General features: G+C 50.1%; 2 protein-coding genes across 2 annotated transcripts; one reads left to right on the top strand and one right to left on the bottom strand.

The window, feature by feature from the left end:
• Window positions 1-6,673: 6,673 nt before the first annotated feature.
• LOC141164305 (histone H2B 1.1-like) lies at window positions 6,674-7,083 on the bottom strand. The gene has a single exon (XM_073649441.1). It carries the CDS (start codon window positions 7,052-7,054, stop codon window positions 6,674-6,676), a length of 381 nt encoding a protein of 126 aa, XP_073505542.1. The 5' UTR covers window positions 7,055-7,083.
• A 264-nt stretch (window positions 7,084-7,347) lies between these two features.
• LOC141164304 (histone H2A.J-like) lies at window positions 7,348-7,789 on the top strand. Its single transcript, XM_073649440.1, has one exon. The coding sequence runs from the start codon at window positions 7,385-7,387 to the stop codon at window positions 7,787-7,789; it is 405 nt and encodes a 134-aa protein (XP_073505541.1). The 5' UTR covers window positions 7,348-7,384.
• The last annotated feature ends 13,416 nt before the right edge of the window (window positions 7,790-21,205 follow it).

Genomic DNA, 21,205 nt, shown 5'->3' with positions numbered 1-21,205 from the left:
ACGATGACGAGACACAATTGCCAGGAAGTGAGGAGGAGGATCGTGGTGCGCAAGTGGAAGAGGAGGAGGTGGTGGATGATCTAGTAACTGACCCAACGTGGCAGGAGGACATGCAGAGTGAGGCCAGCAGCACACAGGGGGAGGGAGGCAGAGAACTCCAACAGGCAGGAAGAAGCAGTGTGGTGGCCACAGACAGAAGGCGGGCAACCGTTCCCCATAACACCAACACGAGGGACGTTGCCAGTACAAGCGGTAGGTCTTCCAGAGTCTAGAATTTTTTTAAAGACTCTGCTGATAACCCCAAAAAGGCCATTTGTACCACCTGCCATGCCAGCATCAGCAGGGGTGACAAAACTACCAGCCTGACCACCACCAGCATGATCAGGCACATGGCAGTAAAGCAGCCGTCTTTGTGGGGCGAACCCCAGGGTCCACGACCAGTGTCAGCGGGTGTCACCATGCTTCTTCCACTGTTGTGAATGCAATAGAACCCCCTGTTGTGCGTGCAAGGCAATCCCCTGTCCATACTGCATGCAAAGATGCCCCCTCCTCTCAGTCTTCACTTGTTATGGCAGTTTCTCAAGAAACAGCATCAACGTCCACGTCCCACCGCAGCGTTCAATTGTCCATATCCCAGACCTTTGAACGAAAGCGGAAATTCGCAGCTAACGCCCCACAGGCCACAGTCCTAAATTCGCACATTTCACGACTGCTTGCATTGGAAATGCTGCCTTTTAGGCTGGTGGAGATGGAATCATTCCGCAATCTTATGGCAGTGGCCGTCCCTCGGTACTCGGTACCCAGCCCAAACTATTTTGCCCGGTGTGCCATCCCCGCACTACACAAGCACGTGTCCCAAAACATCTGCCGTGCCCTCAACAACGCAGTTTCTGGGAGAGTCCACCTGACAACGGACACGTGGACAAGTACTTGTGGCCAGGGACGCTACATCTCCCTGACGGCACACTGGGTAAACATAGTGGAAGTCGGGACCCAGTTGGACCTTGGGACGGAACACATCCTCCCCACACCGAGGATTGCGGGCCCTATGTCAGTCAGAGTTGCCCCCACAGTGTACAGCTCCTGCGCATCATCCTCCACCTCCTCATGTTCAGCCTCCATCTCAGATATCACCACATCAGTTACAAGCTGGAAGCATTGCAGTACTGCCTCCGCCAAACGGCAACAGGCTGTGCTGAAACTCCTAAGCTTAGGTGAGAAACCTCACACTGCTTGTGAGTTGTGGACAGCTGTGAAAGAGCAGGCAGATCTGTGGCTGAGACCGCTGAACCTACATCCAGGCATGGTCGTGTGTGACAATGGCCGTAACCTGGTGGCGGCTCTGAGGCGAGGCGAGATCACACACGTACCATGCCAGGCTCATGTGCTTAACCTCGTGGTTCAGCGGTTTCTTAAATCGTACCCAGAGTTGCCAGATCTACTCGTCAAAGTACGCCGCCTGTCAGATCATTTTCGCAAGTCGGCTACAGCTTCCGCCGCCCTTGCTGTGTCGCAGCAGCGTTTGCAGCTTCCGTCACACCGACTGGTGCGTGATGTCCCCACACGTTGGAACTCTACCCTCCACATGTTGCAAAGGATTTGTGAGCAGAAGAGAGCAGTTGTGGAGTACCAGCTGCAACAAGGCCGTCGATATTCAGGTCAGACTCCACACATAAGACCTCAGGAGTGGACCTGGATGTCTGACATATGTAATATCCTGACAAACTTTGAGGAGTCCACCAAGATGGTGAGTGGCGATGACGCCATCATTAGCGTCAGCATTCCACTTGTCTGTCTTTTGCAACGCTCTCTGCAGAGAATTAAAGAGGAGGCATTGCAGCCAGAGTATGATGAGAGGGATCAAGAAGCCATAGCGGCCGATTACACACAGCCCAGCCTCATCTCATCCCAACGTGCATTGGGGGACAATGAGGGAGAGGAGGAGGAGGAGGAGGAAGAACAGGAGCTTGTATCATGCGCTGTAGACGGTAGTACCTGTACAACTGTCATACTGTCGGTTCAGCGTGGGTGGCCTGAGGACAGGGGGGAGGAGGAGGAGGAGGAGAGCATGGTCAGTCATCATCTTGGTGAGGACACGGAAGTCTTGCCCGTTACCAGTCTGGCACGCATGGCTGACTTTATGTTACGCTGCCTTAACCGTGACCATCGCGTTGTCAAAATGTTGGGTAACAGTCATTACTGGTTGGTGACACTTTTAGACCCCCGCTACAAGGAGAACTTTCACTCTCTTATTCCTGAGGTGGAGAGGTCTACAAAAATGGGGCAGTACCAGAAGCCCCATGCTGCAGAACTGTTAAAAATGTTCCCATCTGAACACGCTAGCGGCAGAGGTCACAGTTCGTTGACCAACCAAGGCGTACAGGCAAGAGAAACACAGCTCCAATCCAGCAGAGGCAGGGGAACACTGTCAACGTTCTGGGACAGTTTTCTGAGACCAGCCCAGCTTTCAGGCCCTGAGGCGCGGGGTACTCTCACAAGGAGTGGAAAGTTTCAAAAGATGGTGAGGGTGTACCTTGCCGACCGTACCAGCGTCCTCCGTGATTCCTCTGTGCCTTTTAATTAATCGGTATCCAAGCTGGACACTTGGAATGAACTCGCTCTGTACGCCTTGGAGGTCCTGACCTGCCCTGCCGCTAGCGTGTTATCGGAGCGTGTTTTTAGTGCCGCTGGGGGAATTATAACTGATTAGCTCACTCGCCTGTCAACTGACAATGCTGACAAGCTGACCCTTATCAAAATGAACAAGGGCTGGATTGGGTCAGACTTCTCATCACCACCAAATGACAGCAGAGTAGCATAAAGTCAAATCCAATGTATTTTTTCGGGAGGTGTATTCACATGCAACTGCTTCACACCCACACATGGGTATACGCTTCCTCATTTCGGCTGTTTTATGTTCTTCTCCTTATCCTTAGCCTCCACCACCACTATACCACCAGGGTGACCGTGGTCCGTGTTGCCATTATTGAAAGTTTCTCCGTCCTTATTTTTGTCAGCTTTTGCTTGGAAGGCATAAGCAAAGACTGTGGGAGACCCACTCCCCAATAATGGGAATAATATTTTTAAGATGCTGTACTGTATGGCTCTTGTGGGGGGCATTAAAAGCGTCTTGTTAAGCTACTGCGAACCTCCACCACTTTTCCGAGGGTCATTAAAAGCATCTTGTTAAGCTACTGCGAACTTCACCACTTTTCCGAGGGGCATTAAAAGCGTCTTGTTAAGCTACTAGGATCTCCACGTCTCTTCTGAGGGGCATTAAAAGCGTCTTGTTAAGCTACTGTGACCTCCACCACTTTTCCGAGGGGCATTAAAACCGTCTTGTTAAGCTATTGGGACCTCCACGTCTCTTCTGAGGGGTATTAAAAGCATCTTGTTAAGCTACTGGGACCTCCACCACTTTTCCGAGGGGCATTAAAAGCGTCTTGTTAAGCTACTGGGACCTCCGCGTCTCTTCTGAGGGGCATTAAAAGCGTCTTGTTAAGCTACTGTGACCTCCACGTCTCTTCCAAGGGGCATTCAAACCGTCTTGTTAAGCTACTGGGACCTCCACGTCTTTTCCGAGGGGCATTAAAACCGTCTTGTTAAGCTACTGTGACCTCCACTTCTCTTCAAAGGGGCATTAAAAGCGTCTTCTTAAGCCACTCTGAACTCTACAGATCTTCCAAGGGGCATTGAAATGTTGTTTTTAATTACCTCTAACCTCCACGACTCTTCCAACGGGCATTGCATTTCCTCCTAATTTTAGTCAGCTTTTGCTTTTCAATGAAAAGGCGAAAAATAAGGGAGACCCACTCCCCAATAATGGGTAGAAGGTTTTTAGTACGCTGTAATCCACGTCTGTTTCAAGGGGCATTGCAGTTCCTCATAATTTTTGGAAAGCCTTCCATTCACTGCTTAGGCCAACAGTGTACAGGAGACCCAGTTGCTATAAATGGAAAAAAACGGTTTAGTTAAGGCCCTCTGACCTCCATGACATTTCCAAGGGGCATTGGAGTGCCTCAAAATTTTTGGTAGGCATTGCACTCACTGTATGCCCTATAACTGTGTAGCCGAACCGCTCATTTTGTTACAGAAACATAACCTATAAGACATATGTGGTTGACTGACCTGATATTGATGTGAATGGTCCCTGTTCCTCCTGCTCTTTCTCCTTTGCCACTACCTCATCCATCATTTATCACCTGAAGCTTTGTTTTAACGGGAGTCATAGAACTGGGATAGTAGCAGGAAAACATCCAGCAATCCTCGGAGTAGGTAGGATATGCACCAAAACGCTGACCACCTCAGGCCTAGCCGCTACTACATACATGCGCTTGCATTCCAAGAAAACAAAGCAGATGCTAACTTCTATCATCATCATCATCATGCTCCTCACCTTGGCACTCTCAACTCCCCTGATGGAGAAGCCAGGGCCCACCGGAGGAGTCTGGTTCTCTGGTGGGCTCGTCCAATGCTGCCCTAAAGCAGGCAGGGCTAAGAAAAGTGTGTGGGGGGGATGTTCCAAGGAGAAATAGGGGCGGCTGGGGACCGTTTATGGACACCCGGCTGCACCCAGGCGGCTGGGGACCGTGTGTGGACACCTGGCCGCCGGGCGGCTGGGGACCGAGCATGGATTCCAGGCCGCAAACGCAGCCATGACGTGGTGGCCAGATTCCGCCTCCACATGCCTAAAAGGCACAATTTCAAGTACAAGCAAGCAAGCAGTATGGTATTGTAGCCTGGGGGTGGGTGGGTGGCAGGCTGCACTTTACGCTTGCATTCCAAGAAAACAAAGCAGATGCTAACTTCTATCATCATCATCATGCTCCTCACCTTGGCACTCTCAACTCCCCTGATGGAGAAGCCAGGGCTCACCGGAGGAGTCTGGTTCTCTGGTGGGCTCGTCCAATGCTGCCCTAAAGCAGGCCGGGCTAAGAAAAGTGTGTGGGGGGGATGTTCCAAAGGAGAAATAGGGGCGGCTGGGGACCGTTTATGGACACCCGGCTGCCCCCAGGTGGCTGGGGACAGTGTGTGGACACATGGCCGCGGGGCGGCTGGGTACCGAGTGTGGACACCCGGCCGCCGGGTGGCTGGGGACTGAGTATGGATTCCAGGCCGCCAACGCAGCCATGACGTGGTGGCCAGATTAAGCCTCCACATGCCTAAAAGGCCCAATTTCAAGTGCAAGCAAGCAGTATGGTATTGCAGCCTGGGGGTGGGTGGGTGGTTGGCTGCATACTTGCGCTTGCATTGCAAGGAATGGGGGTGGTACAATTGAACACTGCCCTGGGACAAGAACTTGCACGGGGATAGTTGCAAGTCTGCATCTTCTGATGCGGCAAGGATCACTTCTGATGGGCACACTTTTAGGCAGTGACCTGGGTGTCAGAGATGCTTCCAGGGGTCTTCCCCATGCTGTTCCCATGTCTTTTCAGCACTTTATGCATGTGTCACACAGCACATGGCCAGATAAGGTTGTAAAATGATAAAATAACATTTCACGGTGAATGCATTTGTCACGGTTGAAAGCAATACAAAAGTGCAAAAACACAAAAAAAGCTACTTGTGAGCATAGCCCAAGTGTGGAGGAGTATTTTTTGGGGGGGTTATTTATTTTACCTTATACACAAGCCTTTACCCTGGAAAGAAACTTCCTTAACATATTTCACTGGAAAGCAGTTTCAGTTTCATTTTTGAACGTTTTATTGTGAGTCCTTAAAAGTGGCTTAATACCTCTGACCACGTTGTGGACAGCAGTGACCTGGGGGTCAGAAATGCTTCCAGGGGCAATCCCCATGCTGTCCCCATGTCATTTGAGCACTGTCACTATCGTTTTGGGCACTTGTTAGGCTTTTAAAAGACTGCCGGGGGTGCCGCCGCAAAAATGCTCGGGTCTCCCATAGACTAACATAGGGCTCGTTGCTCGGGTCGAGCACCCGATTATCACGGCGAGCTCGGCCCGAGCTTCGAGCACCCGAGCATTTTAGTGCTCGCTCAACACTATAGGGCACCCTAGTTTCCCTGTAGTGCCCCGAGCAGGTCTCCCGTCTGGACAAGGACAGAACCAAAGTGTGGTCTATCCCGCTAGTGGTGTCTCGGGTTTGTATGGAGACATTACAAGCAGGATAGACCACATTTGGGTAAAGTCCTTGTCCGGACTGGAGAAATGCTCAGGACACGACAGGGTTTATATGGACAGCCTCTTCAGAAGACTACAACTGGTGAGACTGTACTATGTTTTATTATTGACTTTTGCACTTTATATGCAGGTTTTGTGTCTGTTTAGATAATTGTTGGTTTAGCTGCAGTGTTAAAATAATCTGTTAAAAGTTAATTTTTAATTCTATATCAGACCCCTGCTGCTAGTGAAGGGTGAGCGAGTATCTATGGCTGCCGGCACCTGCTCTTCTGTTATCAGACTTTTCCCAATGTTCCACATCCCACTATAACTCATCCTCCCCATCTATCTTCCTCTAATCCCTTCCTGCCCTCTATGGCTGGAAGTATTGACCCAAAATGCGCCTCCTGCTAACATATGAGGTACCAGTCAGTGCAGCCTCATGTTCCCCAGGGAGAGGAGCAAGACACGGACAAGCAGCCACAGCTCTGATGTAGACGGGGTGGGCGGCTCTTAGAAGAGCCTTTGGGTTGTGGGTGTAGAGCCTGGAGCAGATCACTTGGCGCTGGTGTACTTGGTGACGGCCTTGGTGCCCTCGGACACGGCGTGCTTGGCCAGCTCTCCAGGCAGCAGCAGGCGCACAGCGGTCTGGATCTCCCGGGAGGTGATGGTGGAGCGCTTGTTGTAGTGAGCCAGGCGGGAGGCTTCCCCTGCAATGCGCTCAAAGATGTCATTGACAAAGGAGTTCATGATGCCCATGGCCTTGGAGGAGATGCCGGTGTCAGGGTGGACCTGCTTCAGCACCTTGTACACATAGATGGCATAGCTCTCCTTCCTGGTCTTCCTCCGCTTCTTGCCGTCCTTCTTCTGAGTCTTGGTCACAGCTTTCTTGGAGCCCTTCTTCGCTGCTGGTGCAGACTTGGCAGGTTCAGGCATGATGATAGCAGTATGTTCTCTTCACTGGAGAGAGAGAATAATGATCCTGCTCCTCCCAGAGCGGCCGTATTTATAGACCGGCCATGCAAATGAGAAATGCTGTCAGATCACTGTTCTATTGGGTGAGAACATAATGTGATCATTGCACAATCAATTATCTCCGCCCACTGCAGCTCATTGGTGTTGCTACAAGTATTGTTTCCATTGGCGACTTCAAAGCCAGCCAATGGTAGGATAGTAGGATGGAGCAGGAGCTTATTAAAGGTGCAGGAGACATCACACTTCTCACACAAGAGACTTCTCTATCTGCTGATATCTGTGAGGGCAGTGATGTCTGGACGAGGCAAACAAGGAGGGAAGGGCCGTGCTAAAGCCAAGACCCGCTCATCCCGGGCAGGACTGCAGTTCCCGGTCGGTCGTGTGCACAGGCTTCTCCGCAAGGGTAACTATGCTGAGAGGGTGGGCGCCGGCGCTCCGGTCTATCTGGCTGCTGTGCTGGAGTATCTGACCGCTGAGATCCTGGAATTGGCCGGCAATGCCGCCCGGGACAATAAGAAGACCCGCATCATCCCCCGCCACCTGCAGCTGGCCGTGCGCAATGACGAGGAGCTGAACAGGCTGCTGGGTGGGGTGACCATCGCCCAGGGGGGCGTCCTGCCCAACATCCAGGCCGTGCTGCTGCCCAAGAAAACCGAGAGCAGCAAGATGAGCAGCAAGTCAGGCAAGAGCAAGTGAGCGCCGCTGATCCTGTATCATCCACACAACCCAAAGGCTCTTCTAAGAGCCACCCACACCGTCAACACAAGAGCTGGCGCCGCTGATCTCAGGTGTGATCTTTGACAAAATGCTAATGTATATGATAAGAAATCCCATCACTGTATGTCCCCAAGGCGCACAGCACTAGGGGAAATGAATTATCCAAATACTGTATTGTGCTGTAAACTCCTTATATAGCGCTTATATCCTTCACCCATAAGTTGTAAAGTACAAATAGTGCTGTATACCATCCATATAGTACTGTATATCCTCCATCCAGTGCTATATATGTTCACAAAACTAATAGTGGTGGAAAAAGATCTGTATTTGCCATCAGCAAATGCTGGAGAAACAGGAGCGATCCACGGATCAGTGCTCCAGCTCCTAGCACTTCTGAGAATCAAAATTCATTATTCAAAGTTAATTAAACCTTGTACATGAGAGAATACGATCACAGGAACGTGATTAGTTGGGGAGACATTACGTGTCTACCCTGATGCTCCCTGGTTCTTAATCATTTTCCCATCATTCCACTGAAACTGCCTTGACCAAAATTACGAAAGACCTACTTACAGCCAAAGCTAACAGAAAATTCTCTATACTCCTCCTTCTAGACCTGTCCTCTGCCTCCTACTACAGATCCTCTCTTCCTTTGGCGTCAAAGACCTTTCCCTATCCTGGATCTCCTCATACCTTTCCAACCGCACATTTAACGTCTCCCGTGCTACCTCCTCATCCCGCCCTCTCTATGTTGGAGTCTCTCAAGGCTTTGGCCTAGGACAATTTATCAATACACATGGCTTCCAGTATCACCTATACGCTGATGACACTCAGATCTACCTCTATGGCCCCATCGTCACCTCTCTGCTGTCCAGAGTCCCAGAGTGTATCCTCCTTCTCCTCTCGCTTCCTCAAGCTCAATGTGAACAAAACTGTACTCATCATCTTTCCTCCATCTCATGTATCTTCCCTACCTGATCGATCTATCACAATAAATAACATCACACTTTCCCCTTTACCGGACATCCGCTGCCTCGGATTAACCCTCGACTCTACCCTGTCCTTCAAGCCGCACATCCAAGCTCTTTCCACCTGTTGTCACCTCCAGCTCAAAAATATTTCCAGAATCCATGATTTTCCTAAATACTAAAATGCTTGTGCATGCCCTCATCATCTTCCGCCTGGACTACTGCAACATCCTCCTGTCGCCTACCTGCTAACACTTTCGCACCTCTCCAATACGTTCTTAAGTTTGCTGCCCGACTAATTCAAATCTCTCCTTGTTACTCCCCCACTTCTCCCATCTGCAAATCTCTTCACTGGCTCCCATTTCCCCAGCGTATCCAATTCAAACTGCTAACACTGACCTACAAAGCCATCCATAACCTTTCTCCTCCGTAAATCTCTGAACTAATCTCCCGATATTTTCCCTCATGTAGTTACCGGTCCTCCCAAGACCTCCTTCTCTCCACACTTATTCGTCTCTCACCCAATCGCCCCCAAGACTTCTCCCGAATATCCCCCCATTCTCTGGAATTCTGTGCCCCAACACGTCCGACTATCCAGCACACTCGGATCCTTCAGACGAAACTTGAAAACCCATCTCTTTGAGAAAGCTTACAGCCTGCCATGACCCCGCTACCTCCTATACAACACCGGAGCTACTGCAACCCCCCAACCTACTGTCTTCTTCCTCTTTCCCCACCATCCTGTAGAATGTAAGCCCGCAAGGGCAGGGTCCTCCTCCCTCTGTACCAGTCTATCATTGTTACTGTAAGTGATCTGTATTTTGTATGTAACCCCTTCTCATGTACAGCACCATGGAATCAAAGGCGCTATATAAATAATTAATAATTTTCACTGATGGACCTGATGTAATCCATTGTGAATAAAGAAGTCTGATAACTTCCAATAAAATCAGAGTGCAGAACACCTAATATGTTAGATATACAATTACTATTTTGGCATACCTCCGTATAGTGCAATATATTCCACTTGTATAACTATATACCCTCCATATAGTGCTCTTTTGCTCTAAACTCCTGTGCTGCTTGCACCTTATATAGTTCTGTAAACTCATTATCCTCCATCCGCATAGCACTATATACCCAACATCCATATAGTGCTGTATACTGCCGTACTTCTACAGATAGTGGTGTGTAACCCCCATATAGTGATGGTAACTCGAGCTGTATATCCTCTATAAACAGCTGTATTCTCCCCAAAAATGTTCTGTACACCACCAAATAATGCTGTATGCCTCATTCCATGTAGTGCATTAACAAACCATATAAAATGTTTTGCTATTACTATATTCCTCCATATAGAGTTCTATACAGCAATATGATGTGGTTAACCCTCAAAATAGTATTATATACCCTACACATAGCGCTGAATATATATCAAATATTCACTCACAGCCCAAGAGCCGCCGCCTTGACACTACGTGTGACACGGAGAACAAAGAGCGAGAGAAACCATCAACAGTTATGCAGGAATTTCATATTCATTGGCATGGAGGCGCATGATTGTTGTAAATCACAATTTAGTTTAAAATCTAGGAATGAAACTTACATAGGCATGATGGTGACCCTCTTGGCATGGATGGAGCACAGGTTGGTGTCCTCGAAGAGTCCCACCAGATAAGCCTCGCTGGCCTCCTGCAGGGCCATGACGGCTGAGCTCTGGAAGTGCAGATCGGTCTTGAAGTCCTGGGCGATCTCCCTCACCAGGCGCTGGAAGGGAAGCTTACGGATCAGCAGCTCGGTGGACTTCTGGTAGCGGCGGATCTCCCAGAGAGCGACTGTTTACTTAGTGTCAATGACTGTCTTCTGGACATCTATCAAGTCAGCAGTCTTCCCCATGATTATGGAGCCTACTGAAACACACTAAGGGACTTTTTAAACGCTTAGGAAGCATTTACAGGTGTTTTTTGTTAATTATTCTCATTTACTGACATAATGACTTTTGTGCTTTCATTGGCTGTAAGCCATAATCATCAACATTAACAGAAATAAAAACTTGAAGTAGATCACTCTGTGTATAATGACTCTATATAATATAGGAGTTTCACTTTTTGTATTGAAGAACTGAAACAAATTAACTTTTTGATTATATTTATTCCATATCCCCGTACACTGCTATAATGGTGCTGCTGACGGAAGCAGCGGGGGACACTCGGACACTGATCACACAGCTCTGCCGGGACAGAGTGGTGGCTCTGTCTGAAAAGAGCCTTTCTGGGAGAAGGTCGGGGCAGCTACAGTTTATTTCTTAGCTGAGGCTTCTTGTCTTTAGCCGCCTTCTTAGCCAGACTCTTCTTCACCTTCTTGGGCTTCGGAGCAGCATTTGGCTTTTTGGTGGCTTTCTTTGCCTTTTTTTCCATGCTCTCCTTGGCCAAGGTTGGAACCTTCTTGGCCTTCTTCAGATATTTGTCTACTTTCTTGGTTGCTTGTTTCTAAGGCTTAGCCCAGATAGAGGCTTCTTTTCGGCCGCCTTGTTTCTTGTTCAGCTTGAAGGATTCGGGGGAGTCGCTGCCCTTCAGCTTGGGTGACCTGAGCCTTGGTGGCCAGCTTCAGGCCGCTGTTATTCTTCTCTACAGTGTATACTCCAGAAGCCAGAGCCTTCTTCAGGGCGGCCAAAGCTGCAGCTCCCGGACCTGTTATACAACCCCTGGCAAAAATTATGGAATCACCGGGCTCGGAGGATGTTTATTCAGTTGTTTAATGTTGTTGAAAAAAAGCAGATCACAGACATGGCACAAAACTAAACTCATTTCAAATGACAACTTTATGGCTTTAAGAAACACTAAAAGAAATCAAGATAAAAAATGTGGTACTCAGTAAGGGTAATTTTTTTCAGACCAAGCAGAGGGAAAAAAATATGGAATCAATCAATTCTGAGGAAAAATTATGGAATCATGAAAGACAAAAACAAAAGAACACTCCAATACATCACTAGTATTTTGTTGCACCACCTCTGGCTTAAATAACAGCTTGCAGTCTCTGAGGCATGGACTTAATGAGTGACAAACAGTACTCTTCATCAATCTGGCTCTAACTTTCTCTGATTGCTGTTGCCAGATCAGCTTTGTAGGTTGGAGCCTTGTCATGGACCATTTTCTTCAACTACCATCAAAGATTTTCAATTGGATTGAGATCAGGACTATTTGCAGGTCATGACATTGACCTTATGTGTCTTCTTTCAAGGAATGTTTTCACAGTTTTTGCTCTATGGCAGGATGCATTATCATCTTGCAAAATGATGTCATCATCCCCAAACATCCTTTCAATTGATGGGATAAGAAAACTGTCCAAAATATCAATGTAAACTTGGGCATTTATTGAAGATGTAATGACAGCCATCTCCCCAGTGCCTTTACCTGACATGCAGCCCCATATCATCAATGACTGTGGAAATTTGCATGTTCTCTTCATGCAGTCATCTTTATAAATCTCATTGGAAAAGCACCAAACAAAAGTTCCAGCATCATCACCTTGCCCAATGCAGATTCGCGATTCATCACTAAATATGAATTTCATTCAGTCATCCACAGTCCACGATTGCTTTTCCTTAGCCCATTGTAACCTTGTTTTTTTCTGTTTAGGTGTTAATGATGGCTTATGTTTAGCTTTTCTGTATGTAAATCCCATTTCCTTTAGGCGGTTTCTTACAGTTCGGTCACAGACATTGACTCCAGTTTCCTCCCATTCGTTCCTCATTTGTTTTGTTGAGCATTTCCTGTTTTGGAGACATATTGCTTTAAGTTTACGGTCCTGACGCTTTTATGTCTTTCTTGGTCTACCAGTATGTTTGCCTTTAACAACTTTCCCATGTTGTTTGTATTTGGTCCAGATTTTAGACACAGCTGACTGTGAACAACCAACATATTTTGGAGCATTGCGTGTTGATTTTCCTTCTTTTAAGAGTTTGATAATCCTCTCCTTTGTTTCAATTGACATCTCTCGTGTTGGAGCCATGATTCATGTCAGTCCACTTTGTGCAACAGCTATCCAAGGTGTGAGGACTCCTTTTTAGATGCAGACTAACGAGCAGATCTAATTTGATGCAGGTGTTAGTTTTGGAAATGAAAATTTACAGGGTGATTCCATAATTTTTTCCCTCTGCTTGGTCTGAAAAAAATTACCCTTACTGAGTAGCACATTTTTTATCTTGATTTCTTTTAGTGTTTCTTAAAGCCATAAAGTTGCCATTTGAAATGAGTTTAGCTTTGTGCCATGTCTGTGATCTGCTTTTTTTCAACAACATTAAACAACTGAATGAATATCCTCTGAGCCCGGTGATTCCATAATTTTTGCCAGGGGTTGTATATATGTCCAGTGTGCAGAGTATGGGGGGTCAGTGTCCATACGAAACAATCTTCCATTATTAAACTAAAATATGTCATATAATCCAACAATTTCACTGCTATAACATGTCCTGTACCACCTATAGTGTTTTATCACTGTACATAGTGTTGTATATGACGCGCCCCTGGGCCTGCTGCTTCGCGCGGCATCGCGCGCACGGGGGAGCTTACCCGGATCCGGATCAGATGGGGGTAGTAGTCTCGTGGCGGTGACCCGGTCCGTGCCCAGGGAGTCAAACTGAGCGGCGATGTATTAGCGGTAGATGTTGGACGACTACGCCACCCGTTGAATGCAGCGAAGGAGCTGCCGCTGCAGGGCAGACTGCTGAGGCCGGTGGTAGGATTGTGCAGCGTGATAGTATCACCCCCAACGGGAGGGGTATGGCCTCAGGGCAGCCGACGTGGCTGATGGGGGAAGCAGGAATCACTCAGAGACGATGTGGTGTAGTTCAGGGTCTTTACTGGTGATAAAGATAGACCCTCCCGGAGTACTGGCTAGCGATCGGGGCCTGGTCAGTCTTTGAGCAGATGGGATTTCCCCTGGCCAGGCGGAGTTGTAGGCCTCCCCAACTAATTGTACTCTTCTGGCTACCTTGCTAGAGGCGGGTAAAAGTAGCCCACGTCCCTGAGTGTACCGTGTGGTGCTCACCCGTATGGCCGGTGACTCGGGGCCTTCTTGTGGCGTCCGCTCCACGACGGCGGTGCTGGTCTCACGCGTGTGACCGTGCCTTCGGGTTTCTTGACCAGAGAACCTGAAATCCCCTGCCGGTCGGTTTCTGCTGCTGGGTAAAGATTAGTCCCCACAGCCTCGGACTCCGGGTCCGGTGATAGCTTCTCAGTCAGGGCGAGCTCTGCAGCTGCCAGCCCCTGACTCCTTATAGCACTGCTCCCACAGAGCTCCTGGTGTTCTTTTCCTATATCTGCTTCTCTTCTCTGTCTCTACTTCTTCTCTACACCTCACCCTGCCTCAGCCCTAGGTTTATATAGGGGAAGTTCTTCCCCTCCCAGGACTGGGCAGGAGGTGTGGCATGCATAGGATCCCTGACCAAGAGACCTCCCACCTGCTCTCAGACGTAATATCTCTATCACTGTGGCAACCAGACCCCTGGGGTGTCACATTCCCCCCTAGTGAAATTTAGTACTCCGGGACTAAACATATTTTTGGAAAAACATAACAAGGTATAAACCATAATAATATAATAAGAAAAACACATAAAGATGGTCACGGCGTGTCCGCAACCGGGTGCAGTTTTGAAGAAAAACAAGGTGTCCATTTCACCAAAAACAGGGAGACGTAACCAGGTAGGGGTCTGTCCTGCCCCGAGTCCTTAACAGTCTTTAGTCCGTCCTGGGTTACGCTCCAACCAATTGTACAAGGATTCCCGGTAAATCCACCAAGGACTCCTAAAAATAACTAGAAACACATAATTATTTACAAGTAACAGACAGGTGACCACAAATAAAACAATTTAAACACTTCAAATCCTCCAACGTGCGGGTAACTGGCCTCTAGTGGCCCTAGTGGACCTACGGAGCTGACTGTCTGGCCCTGAACTACAGGGTGTAGGAGCTGTCAAGGGTAAACTGGGCAGCTGTCTACGGGCTCTTTGGCTCACTAGGGGTACGGCAGGCTCACTATGAGCAGAGGGTTGATCCTCCTGTTCTGCTTGTGTGGAGTCTGCTGCCTCCTGGACCGGCTGCTCTTCCAGCTCTACCTGTTGCTCCGTAGGCACTTGGGATACTGGTTGGAGGAACGTGAGGACGGGTACCACAACTGCACCATTGACTTGAGTGCAGGACCGAGGGAAGTCTCCGAGCACAGTACTAACCATATCTTCCCTTTCCTCTACGGGTCGAGGGTATTCTTGCTCTCCTTCTGGGTTCCGTAGCTGTTCGGGACACTTCTTCAGGTGATCCCGGGATACAATGGCTGTGGTTTCTCCTCCGTCTTTACTGATGGTACAAACCTTCGGGTTGTCGTGGCTTGAGGGCAGTACGGTGTACGGGTCCTTCTCCCACTGGTCGTCCAACTTGTGGAGCCGTCTCTTCCTCTTCAAGACCTGCTCTCCGGGTACCAGGGGAACAGCGGAAGCATACTGGTTGTAAGTTTTCTCTTGTCTTTCCCTAGCGAGACAGAGACTTCGCTCCACGCTCTCCTGTACTTTCCGGTACTGCTGCTGCCTCTCTGTGTCCCAGTCTGCTTCCGGTGAAGTGTCCTCGGGTGTCAGGACTCCCATCTCCAGGTCAACAGGTAGCTTACCAGGCCTTGCCCTCATTAGGTAAGCCGGGGTACAGTTGGTGGAACCTACCGGGATGTGGTTGTATAGGTCCACCAGATCGGGCAGCTTCTCAGGCCACAGACTGCGTTCTTCCAGGGGCAACGTTTTCAGAAGATCCATTACCACCTGGTTCATTTTCTCACAAAGTCCTAGCCCGATGTTACTTGCGTCGGTGTAGAGGATAAAGGGCTGGCTGTAATCAGGGTACGCCAGGATTTCATCCCCCGTGAGGGCCATCTTCAGCTGGCGGAAGGACTCTTCTTCTAACTTCTCCCATCTGAAGGGTGGCTTCTGGTTCTTGGCCTTCCGGGACTGGCCTATCAGGAGGTCCTGCATAGGAGCTGCCTTTTTGGTGAAACCGGGGATGAATCGGCGGTAATAGCCTACCAACCCGAGGAACTGCCGCACTTCCTTTACACTGGAGGGACTTGGCCATTCCTTAATTGCGGTGATCTTATCAGGGTCGGGAGCCACTCCATCAGCGCTCACCACGTGTCCCAGGTACTGCACATTTGGTTTCAGGAGGTGACACTTGGAGGGTTTCACCTTTAGGCCGTAGCTTGCCAGAGCTTCGAACACTTCCGCCAGGTGTTTCAGGTGGTCCTCATACGTCTTGGAATATACGATGACATCGTCCAGGTACAACAAGACCGTCTCGAAGTTTCTGTGGCCCAGACAGCACTCCATTAATCGTTGGAAGGTTCCTGGTGCGTTGCAGAGTCCGAACGGCATGCAGGTAAACTCGCTAAGTCCCATCGGGGTGGTGAATGCGGTCTTCTCCCGGTCCGCCTCTGCTACAGGAACCTGCCAGTACCCACTAGTGAGATCCAAGGTAGAGAAGAAGTTAGCAGATCTTAAAGCAGCCAAAGACTCCTCTATCCTTGGTAAGGGGTACGCATCCTTGTGTGTGATACGGTTGATTTTCCGGTAATCTACACACATCCTCATGGTGTTGTCTTTCTTTTTGACTAAGACTAGTGGAGCTGCCCAGGGGCTACAGCTATCCCTGATCACCCCAGCCTCCTTCATGTCTCTAAGCATCCCCTTGGCGTGTTGGTAGTGGGCAGGGGGTACGGGTCGATACCTCTCTTTTATGGGAGGATGGTCTCCCGTGGGGATGTGGTGTTCTACCCCCTTGACTCGCCCGAAGTCTAACGGGTGTTTACTAAACACTCTCTCGTACTCTTGAACCACCCGATAGACTCCTTGTTTCTGGTGTGCGGGAGTGGAGTCGGTACCCAAATGTAGTTGCTGACACCAGTCCCCCATTGTTTTCTTAGAGCCGTTACCTTCCTCCGGGGAAGATGGAGGCAAGGGTTCTACGGACTGTATGGAATCTTGATTGATGGTATACAATTTGGCTAGCGTGGCATACCGGGGCAGGTACACTTCCCTCTTCCCGATATTTATTATGCGAACGGGCACCCTCCCATGGCGTACATTGACCACCCCCCGTGCTGTCAAAATGGTGGGCCTACTGTCTGAGTAAACTGGTTCTACCATTGCCTGGTAATCTCTACCTCTCAGACCAATAGCTGCCCGGCACCAAATCATCATTTCACTTTTCGGGGGCATGGCAATAGGGAAAGGGTCACACATTCGCACGCTACCAATCTCACCACCGGAGAGTTCTAGCTGTTGCCGTCGCATCAGTGCCCGGATCTCTTTCTGGAGCACTCGCTGCTGGCCGGAGCTGGCGTTCTTGGCAACCTGCTGTAAAAGGAAAATCACCTCTGCAAGACAATTTTCAATTACATTAGTTCCTAGAGTTATCTTTGGGTGACTCTCGTGTTTGTCAATGTCTACAATGATCAGTCCCTGTGCTGCCAATTCGACTCTACCGATTTTAATGGTCACCTCTTTAAATCCAATCTGTGGCACGGGCTGACCATTGCTGGCGATGATACTCAAGTCGTCGTCAGGGTAGCGGGTGATATCCGAGTCATTCCAGTACTGCTTGAAGAGCACGTACGGGATGGTGGTGACCTGTGACCCGGTGTCCAGTAGGGCACTCATAGGAATGCCATCCAGTACCACGGGTAAGACTGGACGTCCTCCGACATATTTGTCGCGCCAGTTCGATGGGCCTGGTGATCTTTTTCCTGGGGGTTGGCCCTCTACCCCAGGTTGTGCCAGTTTAAAGGACAGTACCTTGCCATATGTCCGGGTTGATTGCAGCGGCGGCAGATGGGTCGTCCGTCCTCGTTGTATCGGTCGCTGGGTCTTCCTCTGGCCGGTGGGGTCCTCCTTGGTCGACGCCACGGGATGTCCTCCGGTCCGGATGCCAGCTGGATCTTCCCTGTTGTGGAAACCTGTAAAGACTGCACAGTTCGGGTTAGCGCAGCAACGCTTTTAGCTAGCTCTTGGACCTGATGGTGCAGGTGTGGAGCCGGGTCATTGTTCAAAGCCTGCGCATCAGCTCCCACAGGCCCTGCCGACAAGGGCGCCGCCTCCTGGTGGTAAGTGGTAGTGGGGCGTCTGTGGGTCACAACGCCACCTGGTGCCGGTTCTCGGAGCACCCGGATGGCTCTGTCCTTGAACTGTGCAAATCCCAGATGAGGGTCCTGTAAGGCCATTGCCCGCAACTGGGTTCGGTGGGCATTGCAATATAAACAATCTATAAATTGTTCAGTCAACAGCCTGTCCTCGTCTCCCACGCCGTCAGGGTCGGTCTGCTTAATGGCTCTCAGGGCCTCTTGTAGGTTCAGGGCATAGTCCCTTATACTCTCATGTGCCCGCTGTTTGCACCCGTAGAATCTAAGCTTGATCTCGGCTGAGGTGCGGGTATCAAAGGTGTCCCTCAGCCGGGTTAGTATCCCTGCGACAGTCCTCCCCCCAGGTGGCCAGGACTTTACCTCCCTTTGGGCTGCCCCGGTTAATTGGGCCACCAGGATGCTCACTTTTTGCTCCTCTGTGAGGGGGTACACCTGGAAGAGGCTATCCAGCTTTTCTCTAAAGTCATGCAGGGTATGTGACTCCCCCGAGTACTGGGGTAGCCAGGCTGCCCCCGGGATATAGGGCATGGTGAAAGGCATGACCGCCACAGCGGTGGCGCTGGCGGGGGTTGAAGCGGTGAAGCTCTCCTCCGTATCCGACATCCTTCTCCCCCCTAGTGGACCGTGGCCTACCTTGCGATGATCCTCTTCCGTAGGCCGCGGCTCCGCAGTGGATCGTCAGGGTTGAGGACCTTCCGTCGCGCTCCTGTGACGTCGGCGTCTGCTGGGCTCCTTCCAGGACCTTAGGCAACGTCCGGACGTGAGGCGGGGCTTCAGTTCTCGCGCGCTTTCGGAGTCCACGCCCCTCTTCTTCCCGCGCGGCGTCCTCAAGATGGCGTCCAATGGCGGGAAAACTCCACGTATGGCGGGAAGAAGGCTGAAGATGGCGCCGGATGGCGGGAAAACTCCACCGATGGCGGGAAGATGGCGCCGGATGGCGGGAATCTTCACCACAGGTAAGTTTGAACAGTCTTTTTTTTTTTTTCCAGGCACGCAGTACCCGGTGGTTGCGGGCACGAGATCCTGCCGACTACGCCAAAAGTTGACGCGCCCCTGGGCCTGCTGCTTCGCGCGGCATCGCGCGCACGGGGGAGCTTACCCGGATCCGGATCAGATGGGGGTAGTAGTCTCGTGGCGGTGACCCGGTCCGTGCCCAGGGAGTCAAACTGAGCGGCGATGTATTAGCGGTAGATGTTGGACGACTACGCCACCCGTTGAATGCAGCGAAGGAGCTGCCGCTGCAGGGCAGACCGCTGAGGCCGGTGGTAGGATTGTGCAGCGTGATAGTATCACCCCCAACGGGAGGGGTATGGCCTCAGGGCAGCCGACGTGGCTGATTGGGGAAGCAGGATCACTCAGAGACGATGCGGTGTAGTTCAGGGTCTTTACTGGTGATAAAGATAGACCCTCCCGGAGTACTGGCTAGCGATCAGGGCCTGGTCAGTCTTTGAGCAGATGGGATTTCCCCTGGCCAGGCGGAGTTGTAGGCCTCCCCAACTAATTGTACTCTTCTGGCTACCTTGCTAGAGGCGGGTAAAAGTAGCCCACGTCCCTGAGTGTACCGTGTGGTGCTCACCCGTATGGCCGGTGACTCGGGGCCTTCTTGTGGCGTCCGCTGCACGACGGCAGTGCTGGTCCCACGCGTGTGACCGTGCCTTCGGATTTCTTGACCAGAGAACCTGAAATCCCCTGCCGGTCGGTTTCTGCTGCTGGGTAAAGATTAGTCCCCACAGCCTCGGACTCCGGGTCCGGTGATAGCTTCTCAGTCAGGGCGAGCTCTGCAGCTGCCAGCCCCTGACTCCTTATAGCACTGCTCCCACAGAGCTCCTGGTGTTCTTTTCCTATATCTGCTTCTCTTCTCTGTCTCTACACCTCACCCTGCCTCAGCCCTAGGTTTATATAGGGGAAGTTCTTCCCCTCCCAGGACTGGGCAGGAGGTGTGGCATGCATAGGATCCCTGACCAAGAGACCTCCCACCTGCTCTCAGACGTAATATCTCTATCACTGTGGCAACCAGACCCCTGGGGTGTCACATATACCCCCATATTGTGCTATAAATCCTCTGTATAACCAAAAAAGCGCAGTATTGTCCACATATAGTGCTACTAGCTATTGAACTTGTTCTACGCCTGGATGGCGAGCAATTTTATTGGTATATGCTCCCCAATCCTGGTCTCACATCCTGGTATATGCTCCCCAATCCAGGTACATGCTCCCCGATCCTGGTACATGCTCCTACCCATTCTGGTATATTCTCCCCCCATCAATAAATAAAAAAAACACTCCTCACCTTTCCATCGCTCCCCTGCAGCGCATCACTTGTGTTTTATTTTACTAAAATGGCGCCTGCATAGCGCGATATCCGGTGCCACTCTTCACCCGTCTGGGATGTGGATTTCTGTCTGCGGCCGACTGTGCAGTCTATAGAGGCTCCGGACAGGAGGACACGTCCCTGGTTATATTATAGATATACCCTTGAAAGTGCTGTATACCGTTATATGGTGCTGAATATGTCCTCAGAATTAAGTGTATTGTGCTATAGAGTGTCGGACTGGGCTACCAAGAGCCCCCAGTAACCAACTCCAGGACCCCACTATTCAGCTACATGTAAAGGGGACATTATCCTCAATCACAAATGTATATAACAATGAACGGGGCAGATTGTTACATGAATAAGATGCCGCCTCTCCCTGTACAAAGAGATTCCAGTATATTGTGCCAAGTGCTGCTCATATAAGAGGGTGGTGGCCCACCCCGTTGCTACATACCCCTCTATAGTGCTAAATACCCTATAGTGCTATATATCACCATAGCGCTGTACATACTGTTAATATAGTGCAATATTCCTCTATATAGTGTAATACCTCCATATAGTGCTGTATACCCTCTATCCATACTGCTATAAACCATATATAATACCTCCATATAACGCTGTATACGGCCACATGATGTTATTACCCTCCATATAGCGCTGTATACGGCCAAACGATGTTATTACCCTCCATATAGCGCTGTATACGGCCACACAATGTTATTACCCTCCATATAGCGCTGTATACGGCCACACGATGTTATTACCCTCCATATAGCGCTGTATACGGCCACACGATGTTATTACCCTCCATATAGCGCTATATACGGCCACACGATGTTATTACCCTCCATATAGCGCTGTATACGGCCACATGATGTTATTACCCTCCATATAGCGCTGTATACGGCCATACGATGTTATTACCCTCCATATAGCGCT

This window comes from Phyllobates terribilis, unplaced genomic scaffold (genome assembly GCF_046119375.1).
Source record: "Phyllobates terribilis strain yellow unplaced genomic scaffold, ASM4611937v1 Scaffold_10__3_contigs__length_209671492, whole genome shotgun sequence".
Lineage (NCBI taxonomy): Eukaryota > Metazoa > Chordata > Amphibia > Anura > Dendrobatidae > Phyllobates > Phyllobates terribilis.
This window is presented reverse-complemented; position numbering and strand designations above follow the sequence as displayed.